Source organism: Bombina bombina, chromosome 5 (genome assembly GCF_027579735.1).
Source record: "Bombina bombina isolate aBomBom1 chromosome 5, aBomBom1.pri, whole genome shotgun sequence".
Taxonomy (NCBI): Eukaryota; Metazoa; Chordata; class Amphibia; order Anura; family Bombinatoridae; genus Bombina; species Bombina bombina.
This window is the reverse complement of record NC_069503.1, coordinates 265,957,722-265,976,100: the sequence shown is the minus strand read 5'-3', so window position 1 is coordinate 265,976,100 and position 18,379 is coordinate 265,957,722. Positions and strand designations below refer to the sequence as shown.

The window sequence follows — 18,379 nt, the reverse complement described above, 5'->3', positions numbered from 1 at the left end:
AATTAACCTTACAAGCTACCTGATTAACCCCCTTACAGTTGGGAATAATAAAAGTGTGGTGAGCAGCTGCATTTAGCAGCCTTCTAATTACAAAAAAGGAAAAGTCTGCTTTTTCTGAACAAAGGGGATCCCAGAGAAGCTTTTACAACCATTTGTGCCATGATTGCACAAGTGGTAGGTAAATATTTTCATTGAGAAATCTAAAGTTTGTGAAAAAGTTAAAAAAAAAAAAATTTGATCACATCTGGCGGTGAAATGGTGGCATGAAATATACCTAAATAGGCCTATATCAATACTTTGGGTTGTCTACAAAAAACATAAATTATGCTTACCTGATAATTTCATTTCCATCGAGGGGAAGAGAGTCCACGGCTTCATGCATTACTATTGGGAATTAAGAACCTGGCCACCAGGAGGAGGCAAAGACACCCCAGCCAAAGGCTTAAATACCTCCCCCACTTCCCTCATCCCCAGGTCATTCTGCCGAGGGAACCAGGAACAGTAGGAGAAATATCAGGGTATAAAAGGTGCCAGAAGAAGATGAAATTTAGGTCCGCCCTACGGAGATACGGGTGGGAGCCGTGGACTCTCCTCCCCTCAATGGAAATGAAATTATCAGGTAAGCATAATTTATGTTTTCCATCTAAAGGGGAGGAGAGTCCACTGCTTCATTCATTACTATTGGGAACATATACCTAAGCTCTAGAGGACACTTAATGAAACTGGGAGGATAAAAGGCGGACCCTAATCTGAGGGCAACACAGGCTGTAAAACCTTTCTCCCAAAAACAGCTTCCGCAGAAGCAAAAACGTCAAATTTGTAAAACTTTGTAAAAGTGTGTAAGGAGGACCAGGTAGCCGCCTTACAAATTTGCTCCATAGAGGCCTCATTCTTGAAGGCCCAAGACGAAGCCACAGCTCTAGTTGAATGAGACGTGATCCTCTGAGGAGGATTATGTCCTGCTGTCTCATAAGCCAAGCGAATCAAGCTCCTCAACCAAAAAGACAAAGAAATAGCAGAGGCCCTTTGCCCCTTGCGCTTCCCAGAATACACCACAAAAAGAAATGTAGACTGTCTAAAAACAGGTCTGATTCTAGTCAGAGCTTGAACAAAAGATTGGATGTCAGGGAGCTCAGCGAGTCTAGTATGTAACAAAACTGATAATGCCGAAATCTGTCCCTTTAAGGAACTAGCGGCAAGACCCTTCTCCAAATCCTCATGGAGAAAGGAGAGAATCCTGGATACCTTCACCTTATGCCAAGGATATCCATGCTTCTCACACCAGGACAAGTAGGTCCTCCACACCTTGTGGTAGATGCAACGAGTGACTGGCTTCCTTGCCTGAATTAAAGTATCAATCACACTTTCAGAAAAGCCTATCTTGGTTAAGACTAGGTGTTCAATCTCCATGCAGTCAGCCTCAGAGAATCTAGATTTCGATGTTGAAAGGGGTCCTGGGTAAGCAGATCCCTGCGACAGGGTAACCTCCACGGCAGAGAGGATGACATCCCCACCGGATCCACAAACCACATCCTCCACGGCCACGAATGGCCAGGGCCCGCTCCTGTTTGATGCGTGCCACTACACAAGGTAGAAGTGGTAACAGGAGGAAAAATGTAAGCTAGGCTGAATCCCAATGAGCCACTAAGGCATCTATTAGCTCTGCCTGGGGATCCCTGGACCTCGACCATATCGAGGCAGCTTGCAATTGAGTCTAGACGCCATGAGATCTATCTCCGTCGTTCCCTATCTGTGACGAATCTCCGCAAGTACCTCGGGGTGAAGAGACCATTCCCCCAGATGGAAGGATTGTCTGCTGAGAAAATCCGCTTCCCAGTTGTCCACACCTGGAATGTGAATTGCTGAGAGCGAGCAGTCGTGGGACTCCGCACACTTCAGAATCCGAGACACTTCCCTCATCGCGAGGAAGCTCCTCGTACCTCCCTAATGGTTGATATAAGCTACCGACGTAAGGTTGTCGGTCTGGAACCTGATGAAACTGACCAACTCCAGCGAAGGCCATGCCTTCAGAGCATTGTAAATTGCTTGCAGTTCTAGAATGTTGATCGGAAGGAGAGACTCCTCCCTGGACTACTTTCCGTGTTCCATTCTGGCACCCCAAACAGCTCCCCATATCCTGTCAGACTGACGTCCATGGTCACAATCTCCCAGGACTCTCTCAAGAAGGATGTCCCCATGGACAGTTGCTCTGGATGGATCCACCAAGAGAGGGAGTTCTGAGTCCGAGCATCGATGGATCAGCTGTGATAGATCTGAATGATCGCCGTTCCACTGTCTCAACATGCACAATTGCAGAGGTCTGAGATGGAACCTGGCGAATGGGATGACATCTATGCTTGACACCATGAGACCTATCACCTCCATACATTGAGCCACCGACGGCCTTGAGGAGGACTGAAGGGCAAGAAAGGTCAATGCAAGTTTCGTGCGTCGCTCATCTGTGAGAAATATCTTCATGGACACAGAGTCTATGATCGTACCCAGGAACTCTACCCTGTTGCTGGGAACCAGGGAACTCTTTTCTGAGTTAATCTTCCAACCGTCAGATTTATGTAGAAGAATAGCCCTTGAATGATCCTCTGCTAGACTGAACAACGGTGCCTGAACTAGGATGTCGTCCAGGTAAGGCGCCACTGCAATGCCCCTGGATCTGGTACTGCAAGCAGAGCCCCCAGAACCTTTGTGAAGACTCTCGGGCCGTCGCCAGACCAAAAGAAAGGGCCACAAACTGGAAGTGTTGGTCCAGAAACGCAAATCTAAAGAACCTGAAGTGGTCCCTGTGAATTTGCACATGAAGGTAAGCGTCCTTCAAATCTACAGTCGTCATAAACTGTCCCTCTTGAACTAAGGGCAGAATAGATCTGATTGTTTCCATTTTGAATGATGGAACACTCAGAAACTTGTTTAAACACTTTAGGTCTAGAATCAGGCGGAACGTGCCCTCCTTCTTTGGAACCACAAAAAGGTTGGAATAGTACCCTAGACCCCTCTCTGCTAGGGGTACTGGTATGATAACCCAGAGAGAGGCGAGATCTCTCACACACCTTATAAAGGCCTCTCTCTTCTCTGGTCTTGACGACAGGTTTGACAGGAGGAATCTTTCCCCTGGTGGATGGGATCTGAGCCCTATCCTGTAGCCCTGACAACTTCTAGAACCAAGGGGTCCTGAACATCCTGCAACCATGTGTCTGAGAATTAAGATTTTCTGCCCCTACATGATCCAGAGACTGGTCGGGGGCCGCCCCTTCATGCCGATTTAGTCTCGGCAGGCTTCTTGCTTTGTTTAGACTTGCCGGATTCCAAGATCCCTTGGACTGGTCCGCTTTCGCGGCGGGATGCTGGCTCTGGGTCTTGTCCGCACGAAAGGGATGAAAAGTAGATCCCTTGGGCTTAGCCTTCTTATCCTGTGGTAGGAAGGCTCCCTTGCCTCCCATAACCGTGGATATGATCGAATCCAATCCTGGACCGAATAGGATCTTACCTTGAAAAGGCAGGGACAACAGCCTCGACTTGAAGGTCATGTCCGCAGACCAAGATTTTAGCTACAGAGCCCTGCGCACTAAAACCGAAAAACTAGACACCTTAGCATTCAGGCAAATAATTTGCATATTGGCATCACAGATGAAAGAATTGGCGACCTTCAGCGCCTTAATCTTCTCCTGTATCACATCGATGGAAGTCTCCTCTTTGACCATATCACACAGGGATTCGCACCAATATATCGCGATTCAGATAGAGCATGCAATTTTAAGCAACTTTCTAATTTACTCCTGTTATCAAAATATTTTCATTCTCTTGGTATCTTTATTTGAAATGCAAGAATGTAAGTTTAGATGCCGGCCCATTTTTGGTGAACACACTGTGTTGTTCTTGCTGATTGGTGGGTAAATTCACCTACCAATAAACAAGTGCTTTCCATGGTTCTGAACCAAAAAAATAGCTTAGATGCCTTCTTTTTCAAATTAAGAAAGCAAGAGAAGGAAGAAAAATTGATAATAGTAGTAAATTAGAAAGTTGTTTAAAATTGCATGCTCTATCTGAATCACGAAAGAAAAAATTTGGGTTCAGTGTCCCTTTAAACGACGAACTATCCTTGAGAGGAATAGTAGTCTGCTACGCGAGCGTAGAGATAGCCCCATCCACTTTGGGAATGGTCCCCCACAGCTCAACCTGAGAGTCCGGAAGGGGAAAAGGGGGAGGACCCTAATCGCTCCCATTCATTCTTAATAATATTCGCCATCTTAACAGGAACAGGGAAAGTCTGAGGCACCACCCTGTCCTCGTAGACCTTGTCAAGCTTAGGAATCGCAGGTTCCTCTGGGACCTTAGGTTCCGGAACCTCCAAAGTAGCAAGTACCTGTTGCAGCAGAAAGCACAAATTTTCCATCCTAAACCTATAACCAGGCTCCTCCTCCGCAGGAGGCTTAGATGACACAGACTCCGACCCAGAATGGACCTCCTCCGAAGAGTCAGAGTGGGCCTCAACCTCGTATAGAGCCTCTGGATCAGACATCGGCGAGGAAAAACCCTGGGTCGAGGCGCCATGATACACCCTACGCTTGCGCTTAGCAGAACGTTGGCAAGGCATGGATCACTTTAGAAACCGCCGATTCCAGTTGGTCCGCAAAGTCCGAGAGCCAAAGAATCTCTCCATAAGGAGTAACGGTTGGACCCCAGGGCGCTGCATGTGCAATCGGAGATGAATGCAGGGAACGCACCTCGCGGGACAAAGAACCCCCAGAGGTGGACGGTTCAGTAGTACTAGACATCCGTTTACATTTAGATGTTGTAACTTTATCAAGGCATGTGGAACATAGTTGAGCAGGCTGATCTACCAGAACCTCCTTACAATAAACACAGGAATGAGACTTTGTTATGGAGGGAGAGCCCTCTAAAGAGTCAGAGTCCTCCATCGCTTGCGCTTATGGGAAGTCTAAATTAAATTACAAAAAAGGCACCTTTATACCACCAATGGCCGGGGCACTCACCACTTCCTAGGACCCGGACTACAGAAACCGTTTATGTCTCCTGCGCCACAGATCAACAGAGAAGGATAGAGAGGCACGCCCCGTCATGTGGAATGCCTGGCAAAACCGCCCCTGCACTAGGGAAAACTGCACCAACTATGGCCGCGCAAGAACCCACAAGTCACCTGAAAGTTTCACACATTGCCAGAGCCTCATCTCACACATAATGCAGCAATGACAAAATAAACAATATTATGTAAGAACCCCCACTGTTCAATTATCCCCTTCCAGGAATATTAACCCTTGATTCTGTAAAGATAAAAAAGGCGCCACACTGTGACCCTGTCTTCTATGTTATCAGTATATCATTAATAAAATGTAACAATCTTACCAGAATCTACGCCATGGAACAGGAACACGGCCCTTCAAGTGTGACAGGTTAGTAGCGTCGCTCCTGACATGGACTTGAGTGAAGAAAGCAGGCAGCAAAACTCGTCAACGCTGATCACTAATGTAGCTGTTAATATGAGTCGGGATGGTGTTGCAGAAAGACTTTCCCTGCATCTCTGGACTCTAACTTTCGCCCAGGCCCTCACTGAGAGACTGACAGGACTACATAAACTCCAGTCCCACTACGAAGAGTACTACCCTCCATAAGAGACTACTCCGAAACTCTCTGCCATCCTCCTGTGATGAAAGGCAAAGAATGACTGGGGGATGAGGGAAGTGGGGGAGGTATTTAAGCCTTTGGCTGGGGTGTCTTTGCCTTCTCCTGGTGGCCAGGTTCTTAATTCCCAATAGTAATGAATGAAGCCATAGACTCTCCTCCCCTTTAGATGGATATATATATATATATAGTTTTGATTGGTAAATAAAAAAAACAAGGCTCTATTTCTGTTTAAATGGAGTGATGGCAAAAATGCTAAAAATGCTCTTATCTTTTGTGGAAGTTTTAGTCTGAAATGCCCAGCCCTTAAAGGGACACTTAACCCATTTTTTTTCTTTTGTGATTCAGATAGAGCATGCAATTTTAAGCAACTTTCTAATTTACTCCTAATATCAATTTTTCTTCGTTCTCTTGCTATCTTTATTTGAAAAAAAATAAATTCTTGGTTCAGTACTCTGGATAGCACTCTCTTATTGGTGGATGAATGTATCCACCAATCACCAAGGACATCCCAGGTTGTTGACCAAAAATGGGCCGGCATCTAAACTTACACTTTGCATTTCAAATAAAGATACCAAGAGAATAAAGAAAATTTGATAATAGGAGTAAATTAGAAAGTTGCTTAAAATTTCATGCTCTATATGAATCACGAAAGAAAAAAAATTTGGGTTCAGTGTCCCTTTAAGGGGTAAAATAGAGTTGGATAAACTGTAAACCATATCAATGCAGTTTACAAAAAAGGTCACAAGCACTATACAATTGTAATTGTATACACTTTAACTGATTTGAAGATGTATTATTTACTATCTACAATTGATGGTGTACCTAAAATATCAAAAACAAAATGTATGCTTACCTGATAAATGTATTTATTTCCGGGCATAGAGAGTCCACGATTCATTCCATTTAATAATGGGATATTCACTCCTGGCCAGCAGGAGGTGGCAAAGAGCTCCCCAGCAAAGCTGTTAAGCTTCACTTCCCTTACCCATAACCCCCAGTCATTCGCCGAAGGGAACAGAAAAATAAGTAACACAAGGATATAAAGGTGCCTGAGGTTGGGTCGTGGACTCTCTATGCCCGGAAATAAATTTATCGGGTAAGCATAAGTTTTCTTTCCTATAGCATAGAGAGTCCACAATTCATTCCATTTACTAATGGGAAACAATACCCAAGCTAGAGGACACAGAATGAAAGGGAGGGAGAACAAGACAGGAGGACCTAAACCGAAGGCACCACCGCTTGAAGAACTTTTTTCCCAAAAGAAGCCTCAGCCGAGGCAAAAGTATCAAATTTGTAAAAAGTATGAATAGAGGACCATGTGGTCGCCTTGCAAATTTGCTCCACTGAAGCTTCATATTTGAAAGCCCAGGAAGAAAAAACAGCTCTAGTGGAATGAGCCGTAATTCTCTCAGGAAGCTGATGTCCAGCTGTCTCATAAGCTAAATGAATAACACTTCAGCTTCAGAGAAACCAGATTTGGATGAAGGAATGGACCCTGAAGTAGAAGGTACTTCCTCAAAGGCAACCTCCAAGGAGGAAGAGATGAAATTGTCACCAGATCTGCAAACCAGACCCTGCGAGGCCATGCAGGAGCTATTAGAATCACTGAAGCTCTCTCCTGCTTGATGCGAACAACTACTCGTGGAAGTAGAGCAAACGGAGGAAACAGGTATGCTAGATTAAAATTCCAAGGAACCGCCAGTGCATCTACCAGAACGGCTTCAGGATTTCTTGACCTTAAACCGTACCTTGGAAGTTTGGCGTTTTGACGAGACGCCATCAGATCCAATTCAGGAATCCCCCACCTGAAAGTTATCATTGTGAAAATCTCTGGGTGGAGAGCCCACTCTCCAGGATGAAAAGTTTGCCTGCTCAGAAAATCTGCCTACCAGTTGTCCACCCCTAGAATGTGGATGGCAGAAAGATGTCAGTTGTGAGACTCCGCCCACTGGAGAATGCGAGTCACCTCCTCCATTGCCAAGGAACTCCGAGTTCCCCCCTGGTGGTTGATATAAGTCACCAAAGTGATGTTGTCCGACTGGAATCTAATAAACGAGACCAAAGCTAGTTGAGGCCAAACTATTAAAGCATTGAAGATTGCTCTCAACTCCAAGATATTTATTGGAAGAGACGACGACTCCTGTGCTTTTAAGGAACCTCAAACTGCTCCCCAGCCCAACAAGCTGGCATCCGTGGTCACAATCACCCAGAATGGTCTCAGAAAGCATGTGCCCCGAGACAGATGGTCCTGAGAAATCCACCACGAGAGACTCTTGTTGGGGAGTCCAGATTTATCCTCTGCGAGAGATCTGAGTGATCTCCATTCCATTGACTGAGCATGCACAGTTGCAAAGGTCTCAGATGGAACCGAGCAAAAGGAACGATGTCCATTGAGGCAACCATCAGACCAATCACCTCCATGCATTGACCCATAGATGGACGAATAGCAGACTGGAGAGAAAGGCAAGAAGCAGGAAGTTTTGATTTTCTGATGTCCGTCATAAAAATATTCATTGACAAGGAATCTAAAATTGTTCCTAGGAAACACACCCTTGTATTTGGTACAAGGAAACTCTTTCCCAGATTCACTTTCTACCCGTGGGAACGTAGAATAGACAACTACATCTCTGTGTGAGATTTTGCTAGATGAAAAGAGGGCGCTTGAACCAAGATGTCATCCAAGTAAGGTGCCACAGCAATGCCCTGGAACCTGACTACTGCTAGAAGAGCCCCCAGTACCTTTATGAAAATTCTGGGAGCTGTAGCAAGGCCAAAAGGTAGAGCAACAAACTAAAAATGTTTGTCTAGAAAGGCAAACCTCAGATACTGGGAATGATCCCTGTGAATGGAAACATAAAGATATGCATCCTTCAGGTCTATGGTCGACATGAACTGACCCTCTTGTACCAAAGGAAGAATGGAATGGATGGTTTCCATTTTGAAGGACGGAACTCTGAGAAACTGATTGAGACACTTTAGGTCCAGAATGGGACGGAAAGTACACTCCTTTTTGGGAACTACAAATAGATTTGAATAGAATCCTAGACTCTGTTCATCTAGAGGAACTGGAACAATCACTCCCAGGGAGAATAGATCCTTTACGCAGTTTAAGAAGGCCTCTCTCTTTATCTGGTCGACAAATAACATCCCCTGGGAGGACAAGATTTGAATCCTATTCTATAACCGTGAGATACAATATCTATTGCCCAAGGATCTGGAACATCTCATACCCAAGCCTGCCAAAAGAAAAATAGCCTGTCCCCCACTTGATCCAAAACAGGATCGGGGGCGGCCCTTCATGCTGATTTGGAATCAGTGAAAGGCTTCTTGGCTTGCTTTCCCTTATTCCAACGCTGACTGGACATCCAATAAGACTTAGAGGCCTACTTATCAAGCCGTCAACTATGTTGCATTTGACGGCACCAATACGGTCGCCTGACATCGCGGCCGCGGTCCTGAATACGCTCTCCATATTTATAGAAAAAGCTGTCAAAAAGCCGTGCACCAACTACGTGTCGATGAGCAGCGGACTGTTGTTAACTAACAGTCATCGATCTCGCTGCTCTTCGGCTTTTTCACAGCTTTATTTGTATACTGTCACTAAACACCGCCACTATACTAAACTGTTTAACCCATATCTTGCCGCTCCCGGACCCCGCTGCAACTAAATAAAGTTATTAACCCCTATCCCGCTGCTTCTGGAGCCCACCGCAACTCTAATAAAGTTATTAACCCCTATCCCACCTTCCACATCACTACCACTTACTAAACCTATTAACCCCAAACCACCAGCCCCCCACAACACAAAAAACAAACAAAATTAAACTATTAACCCCTAAAACTAACAACCTGCTAACTTTATATTAAAAATTAACTCATCCCTATCTTATAATAAATTTAAACTTACCTTTAGATTTAAATTAAACTATATTAAACTATTAATTAATCTACCCTAACTATTATACTACAATTACATTAAACTATATTAAACTATTAATTAATCTACCCTAACTATTATACTACAATTACATTAAACTATATTAAACTATTAATTAATGTAACCCAACTGTTATACTAAAATTACATTAAACTACAAATTAAATTAACTATATTAAATATTTAAACACCTAACCCTACTCAAATAATTTAAATCTATAATAAAAAATTAAAAAGTTACAAAAAACTAACAACTAAGTTACAAAAAATAACAAACACTAAGTTACAAAAAAAATAAACACTAAGTTACACAAAATAAAAAAGAAATGATCAAATATTTAAACTAATTACACCTAATCTAAGAGCCTTATGAAAATAAAAAAGCCCCACCAAAATAAAAAAAAACCCTAACCTACAATAAACTACAAATAGCCCTTAAAAGGGCCTTTTGAGGGGCATTGCCCCAAAGAAATCAGCTCTTTTACCTGTAAATAAAAAATACAAATACCCATCCAACAGTAAAACCCACCACCCACTTAACCAACCCCCCCAAATAAAAACCTAACTAAAAAAACCTACGGAAATTATTTCAGCCAAACCCGGACAAAACAAGGTTTTACACTTATAAGTCAAAGATAAAAGCTTGGACTTGGATGTGACATCTGCAGACCAAGATTTTAACCACAGAACTCTGCGAGCTAAAACAGTGAAATCAGAAATCTTAGCTCCCAGCCTAAGAACCTGCATATTGGCATCACAAATAAAGGTATTGGCTAGCTTTAAAGTCTTGATCCGATCTTTGATCTCCTCTATAGTAGTTTCTTCTAGGATATGATTAGAAAAATCATAGCACCAATAAGATGCTGCCCCCGCAACTGTTCTTTTTAAAAACAGGGGATGGGGAAAAAGGAATCCTTGGTTTATCCCATTCCTGAGTTATGATATCTGCCATAAGGTCCGAAACTGGAAAGACTTCTACAGACGAAGGTACATCATATACCCTATTAAGTTTACAAGTCCTCTTTGGATTCTCCGCTGAGTCGGATTCTTCCAAAGTAGCAAGAACCTCCTTTAACAATACTCGGAGGTGTTCCAACTTAAATCTGAAATTAATCTCCTCTGAATCTGCAGAATTGGTCACTACAGTATCAGAATCTAACAATTCTCCCTCAGACATTGAGGAATCATCCTCTTTAGATAGCTGAGACAAACTGACTAACGCAGCCTTAGCGGAGTCAGAAACCTTATTAATATCAATATGTTTTCCTCTTGCGCTTATCAACCTTTGGAAAAGCTTTAATGAAAGGCAAATTCTAATGTAACAAACAAATATGATCTTTTTTTTGTAAAGTGCAACATGCTAATCTAACACCTCTTATCAAATGGGCATCCTATAAGTATTTGTGCTTACTAATACCCGAAGCGCAGAACACTCAAATATGTTAGAGGACTAAAATAACAAAGCTTCTCTAAAACCCAAAATAAACTAGACATAAAGAAGATGCAGAAGGGCAGCACACACATAAATTGTGTAAAGGAATAAAGGTAGTTCTAGTCAACTAAAAAGATAAAAATGTTACATGTAAAACAATTTAATAATTGAGAAGAGATAAGAAGAGGTTAATTTTTCCTCAAATATGGGGAAAACAAAAGGAAATTACAACTTTACCTTTCTAGATACCATGAGTAGATGATAGATAGATGAGTTAGATAGATAGATAGATAGATAGACTGACTATATGGCACTTACAGTTGACTGGAACTGATCTCGTAGGGCAGAAATTTCACAAACTAACTTTTGGCACAGGTGGCATGCTATGACAGTGCCACATTTAAAGCCAATGAGATCTTCAGTCTGACCCATTGTATTGACAATGCTTTGGAAAAGCTGATAAGGCTGCTGAAACAGCAGAAGTTATCTGCGCAGCGAAATCCCCAGGTAAATAAACACCCCCAGGAGGTTGTTGAGAGGAATCGCAGGACACTGCATGTGATGTTTGGGACGTTTGAGGGGAAAGCTGAGGCAAAGCTGGAACAACATTATTCTGAGAGGCTCTGGGGGAGAGGAGCAAAATTGCACAGGAAGAACCACCTGAGCCTCCAAGCAAAACAAACATTTGTCAACTGGGAAATTTGAATTCTCATTAGTGTCTATAATAACTGTTATAAGAATCACTAGCTCTTGAAACAAATTAAACACAAAAACCTAGACACCTTAAACTTACCGTTCCTAGCACACCAGAAAGATCCCACTATTAATTCGGATCCTCTCCAGGTCTGCAGAAGCCGGAAAAAAGGAAGCGCATATCAAACAACTAAAAAGAGAATTGCGCCACTAGACAAAACAGCGTGAAAACCTTACTTTCTGAAATTTAAAAAAAAAAATGATGAAAAAACGGCTCTGATCACATGAGCGCAAGTTAAAAAGTTAAAAAACACCTCCTAAACAAAAAGGAGGACTGACAAACTCCCATTCTCATAGAGCCCAGACACAAAATAAATAAACTTTATAAGATGACAGCTCAGCCTCTAAAGTTCCCAACTGCAGTGCCCTTTAAATGCTCCCTGCCTATTAAAACACATACATTTTTCCCATGACATGACAAAGATCTTCCAGAATAGAAATCTTCAATTAACTCTTAGGCCTAGATTTGGAGTTCGGCGGTAAAAGTGCTGTTAACGCTCCGCGGGCTTTTTTCTGGCCGCACCATAAATTTAACTCTGGTATCGAGAGTTCAAACAAATGCTGCGTTAGGCTCCAAAAAAGGAGCGTAGAGCATATTTACCGCAAATGCAACTCTCGATACGAGAGTTGCTTACGGACGCGGCCGGCATCAAAAACGTGCTCGTGCACGATTCTCCCATAGGAAACAATGGGGCAGTTTGAGCTGAAAAAAAACCTAACACCTGCAAAAAAGCAGCGTTCAGCTCTTAACGCAGCCCCATTGTTTCCTATGGGGAAACACTTCCTACGTCTGCACCTAACACTCTAACATGTACCCCGAGTCTAAACACCCCTAACCTTACACTTATTAACCCCTAATCTGCCGCCCCCGCTATCGCTGACCCCTGCATTACACTTTTAACCCCTAATCTGCCGCTCCGTAAACCGCCGCCACCTACGTTATCCCTATGTACCCCTAATCTGCTGCCCTAACATCGCCGACCCCTATATTATATTTATTAACCCCTAATCTGCCCCCCTCAACGTCGCCTCCACCTGCCTACACTTATTAACCCCTAATCTGCCAAGCGGACCTGAGCGCTACTATAATAAAGTTATTAACCCCTAATCCGCCTCACTAACCCTATCATAAATAGTATTAACCCCTAATCTGCCCTCCCTAACATCGCCGACACCTACCTTCAATTATTAACCCCTAATCTGCCGACCGGAGCTCACCGCTATTCTAATAAATGTATTAACCCCTAAAGCTAAGTCTAACCCTAACACTAACACCCCCCTAAGTTAAATATAATTTTTATCTAACGAAATAAATTAACTCTTATTAAATAAATAATTCCTATTTAAAGCTAAATACTTACCTGTAAAATACATCCTAATATAGCTACAATATAAATTATAATTATATTATAGCTATTTTAGGATTAATATTTATTTTACAGGCAACTTTGTAATTATTTTAACCAGGTACAATAGCTATTAAATAGTTAAGAACTATTTAATAGTTACCTAGTTAAAATAATAACAAATTTACCTGTAAAATAAATCATAACCTAAGATATAATTAAACCTAACACTACCCTATCAATAAAATAATTAAATAAACTACCTACAATTACCTACAATTAACCTAACACTACACTATCAATAAATTAATTAAACACAATTGCTACAAATAAATACAATTAAATAAACTATCTAAAGTACAAAAAATAAAAAAGAACTAAGTTACAGAAAATAATAAAATATTTACAAACATAAGAAAAATATTACAACAATTTTAAACTAATTACACCTACTCTAAGCCCCCTAATAAAATAACAAAGCCCCCCAAAATAAAAAATTCCCTACCCTATTCTAAAATACAAATATTACAAGCTCTTTTACCTTACCAGCCCTGAACAGGGCCCTTTGCGGGGCATGCCCCAAGAATTTCAGCTCTTTTGCCTGTAAAAAAAAACATACAATACCCCCCCCCAACATTACAACCCACCACCCACATACCCCTAATCTAACCCAAACCCCCCTTAAATAAACCTAACAGTAATCCCCTGAAGATCTTCCTACCTTGTCTTCACCATACCAGGTTCACCGATCCGTCCTGGCTCCAAGATCTTCATCCAACCCAAGTGGGGGTTGGCGATCCATAATCCGGTGCTCCAAAGTCTTCCTCCTATCCGGCAAGAAGAGGACATCCGGACCGGCAAACATCTTCTCCAAGCGGCATCTTCTATCTTCTTCCATCCGATGACGACCGGCTCCATCTTGAAGACCTCCAGCGCGGATCCATCCTCTTCTTCCGACGACTAGACGACGAATGACGGTTCCTTTAAGGGACGTCATCCAAGATGGCGTCCCTCGAATTCCGATTGGCTGATAGGATTCTATCAGCCAATCGGAATTAAGGTAGGAATTTTCTGATTGGCTGATGGAATCAGCCAATCAGAATATAGTTCAATCCGATTGGCTGATCCAATCAGCCAATCAGATTGAGCTCGCATTCTATTGGCTGATCGGAACAGCCAATAGAATGCGAGCTCAATCTGATTGGCTGATTGGATCAGCCAATCGGATTGAACTATATTCTGATTGGCTGATTCCATCAGCCAATCAGAAAATTCCTACCTTAATTCCGATTGGCTGATAGAATCCTATCAGCCAATCGGAATTCGAGGGACGCCATCTTGGATGACGTCCCTTAAAGGAACCGTCATTCGTCGTCTAGTCGTCGGAAGAAGAGGATGGATCCGCGCTGGAGGTCTTCAAGATGGAGCCGGTCGTCATCGGATGGAAGAAGATAGAAGATGCCGCTTGGAGAAGATGTTTGCCGGTCCGGATGTCCTCTTCTTGCCGGATAGGAGGAAGACTTTGGAGCACCGGATTATGGATCGCCAACCCCCACTTGGGTTGGATGAAGATCTTGGAGCCAGGACGGATCGGTGAACCTGGTATGGTGAAGACAAGGTAGGAAGATCTTCAGGGGATTACTGTTAGGTTTATTTAAGGGGGGTTTGGGTTAGATTAGGGGTATGTGGGTGGTGGGTTGTAATGTTGGGGGGGGGGTATTGTATGTTTTTTTTTACAGGCAAAAGAGCTGAAATTCTTGGGGCATGCCCCGCAAAGGGCCCTGTTCAGGGCTGGTAAGGTAAAAGAGCTTGTAATATTTGTATTTTAGAATAGGGTAGGGAATTTTTTATTTTGGGGGGCTTTGTTATTTTATTAGGGGGCTTAGAGTAGGTGTAATTAGTTTAAAATTGTTGTAATATTTTTCTTATGTTTGTAAATATTTTATTATTTTCTGTAACTTAGTTCTTTTTTATTTTTTGTACTTTAGATAGTTTATTTAATTGTATTTATTTGTAGCAATTGTGTTTAATTAATTTATTGATAGTGTAGTGTTAGGTTAATTGTAGGTAATTGTAGGTAGTTTATTTAATTATTTTATTGATAGGGTAGTGTTAGGTTTAATTATATCTTAGGTTATGATTTATTTTACAGGTAAATTTGTTATTATTTTAACTAGGTAACTATTAAATAGTTCTTAACTATTTAATAGCTATTGTACCTGGTTAAAATAATTACAAAGTTGCCTGTAAAATAAATATTAATCCTAAAATAGCTATAATATAATTATAATTTATATTGTAGCTATATTAGGATGTATTTTACAGGTAAGTATTTAGCTTTAAATAGGAATTATTTATTTAATAAGAGTTAATTTATTTCGTTAGATAAAAATTATATTTAACTTAGGGGGGTGTTAGTGTTAGGGTTAGACTTAGCTTTAGGGGTTAATACATTTATTAGAATAGCGGTGAGCTCCGGTCGGCAGATTAGGGGTTAATAATTGAAGGTAGGTGTCGGCGATGTTAGGGAGGGCAGATTAGGGGTTAATACTATTTATGATAGGGTTAGCGAGGCGGATTAGGGGTTAATAACTTTATTATAGTAGCGCTCAGGTCCGCTCGGCAGATTAGGGGTTAATAAGTGTAGGTAGGTGTCGGCGACGTTGAGGGGGGCAGATTAGGGGTTAATAAATATAACATAGGGGTCGGCGATGTTAGGGGCAGCAGATTAGGGGTACATAGGGATAACGTAGGTGGCGGCGATTTGCGGTCGGAAGATTAGGGGTTAATTATTTTAAGTAGCTTGCGGCGACGTTGTGGGGGGCAAGTTAGGGGTTAATAGATATAATACAGGGGTCGGCGGTGTTAGGGGCAGAAGATTAGGGGTACATAAGTATAACGTAGGTGGCGGTCGGCAGATTAGGGGTTAAAAATTTTAATCGAGTGGCGGCGATGTGGGGGGACCTCGGTTTAGGGGTACATAGGTAGTTTATGGGTGTTAGTGTACTTTAGGGTACAGTAGTTAAGAGCTTTATAAACCGGCGTTAGCCAGAAAGCTCTTAACTCCTGCTATTTTCAGGCGGCTGGAATCTTGTCGTTAGAGCTCTAACGCACACTGCAGAAACGACTCTAAATACCGGCGTTAGGAAGATCCCATTGAAAAGATAGGCTACGCAAATGGCGTAGGGGGATCTGCGGTATGGAAAAGTCGCGGCTGAAAAGTGAGCGTTAGACCCTTTAATCACTGACTCCAAATACCAGCGGGCGCCCAAAACCAGCGTTAGGAGCCTCTAACGCTGGTTTTGACGGCTACCGCCGAACTCTAAATCTAGGCCTTAGAGTGCTGGTACCTTCTAACCTTGAAGGGAAGCACTTACCTGTAGAAGTAGCTGTCAGGCAGGGAACAGTTTCTCAGGTATGTCAGATCACTCCACATCTAACAGAGACCTGTAGAAAAAGAAAAAACAAACAGAGTAACCAACTCTGGTTTTCTATTAAAAGGGTAGCATCGGTGTTAAAAATAAAGCAAGGACCACCTTGCCGCCTTCTAACTGCTAAAAGCCACAATTACTCTTACTAAAGAGATTGACATGGACAGAGCATAACCCCAATCCTTGCTTGCAGGGAAAAGTACCCATAAAAGGATTACATCTTCAGACACCTTCTTTGCCATCCTCCCGTGATCAAGGCAAAGAGAATGACTGGGGGTTATGGGTAAGGGACGTGATACTTAACAGCTTTGCTGGGGTGCTCTTTGACGCCTCCTGCTGGCCAGGAGTGAATATCCCACAAGTAACTGGAATGAATCGTGAACTCTCCATGCTATAGGAAAGAAATCTTTGTTCTAATATTATTTCAGGTCCTTAAAAGTACAACAAGGCTATTGAAAACACAGAAATAAAGTAGACATCCTTTGAAATAATCTAAAACTGGGAGAACAGTTACACTGCTTAAAGGGGCATGAAAGTTAAAATTGTTTCAGACAGTGCAAATTACTTCTATTATCACATTTACTTTGTTATCTCTGTATCCTTTGTTGAAAAGCATACCTAGGTAGGTTCAGGAACAGCATTTACTATGTGCTTTTTAAGTGATATTTACCTTTGTATGAGTAATAATAAAATGCTCTAACACAGAGCTCTTTCTTCATATTTATGCCCCTTTAAGAGAGACACTATTATGCTTTTCCACTAAACTTCATTGCTGTGTGGAATCAATTGTAAGATTATAGTAAATGTAAATAAAGAGAAAATCCAGTGTAAGCCCCATTTATTTTAAGAGATTATAGATTTAATGAAAGGCAAATTCTAATGTAACAAACAAATATGATCTTTTTTTGTAAAGTGCAACATGCTAATCTAACACCTCTTATCAAATGGGCATCCTATAAGTATTTGTGCTTACTAATACCCGAAGCGCAGCACATTCAAATATGTTAGAGGACTAAAATAACAAAGCTTCTCTAAAACTAAAAATAAACCAGACATAAAGAAGATGCAGAAGGGCAGCACACACATAAATTGTTTAAAGGAATAAAGGTAGTTCTAGTCAACTAAAAAGATAAAAATGTTACATGTAAAACAATTTAATAATTGAGAAGAGATAAGAAGAGGTTAATTTTTCCTCAAATATGGTGAAAACAAAAGGAAATTACAACTTTACCTTTCTAGATACCATGAGTAGATGATAGATAGATGAGTTAGATAGATAGATAGATAGACTGACTATATGGCACTTACAGTTGACTGGAACTGATCTAGTAGGGCAGAAATTTCACAAACTAACTTTTGGCACAGGTGGCATGCTATGACAGTGCCACATTTAAAGCCAATGAGATCTTCAGTCTGACCCATTGTATTGACAATGCTTGTCTGTGGCTGATTTCATGGCTATGTGCTGGATTTTATGCACCGATTAGCAAAAGGTGTTGCTGAAACTCAATAATTAGTAGGGGTATCCACATACTATTGGCCATATAGTGTAGATAGATAGAGAAATAGACAGATAGATGGACAGACAGATAGAAATATAGATGATAATTAAAACAAAAAATCACTTTATTTTTGCTAGCCTTAACACACATACCAAAACTTGATGGAAATCCATGAAGATTTGCTATTTCTCTAGGAGTAAAATATCTCATTTTCAGAGTAGCCAATTTTGCAAGTTTTTCTTCTTGAGACAAATTATCCAGTGATTTGTATACTGACTCAATCTACAAAAAATAGTTAAAAAAAAATAATAAAAAATACAC

The 18,379-nt window shown here is 41.6% G+C and overlaps 1 protein-coding gene across 2 annotated transcripts in view; it reads right to left on the bottom strand.

Moving 5' to 3' along the window:
- The window catches only part of TRDMT1 (tRNA aspartic acid methyltransferase 1), a 425,365-nt gene that overhangs the window by 3,156 nt on the left and 403,830 nt on the right, over positions 1-18,379 (bottom strand). For both annotated transcript variants that reach the window (XM_053713982.1, XM_053713981.1), the window contains one exon: positions 18,211-18,340. In XM_053713982.1, the coding sequence (XP_053569957.1) occupies positions 18,211-18,340 (130 nt within the window). The remainder of the gene's footprint in view (positions 1-18,210; positions 18,341-18,379) is intronic.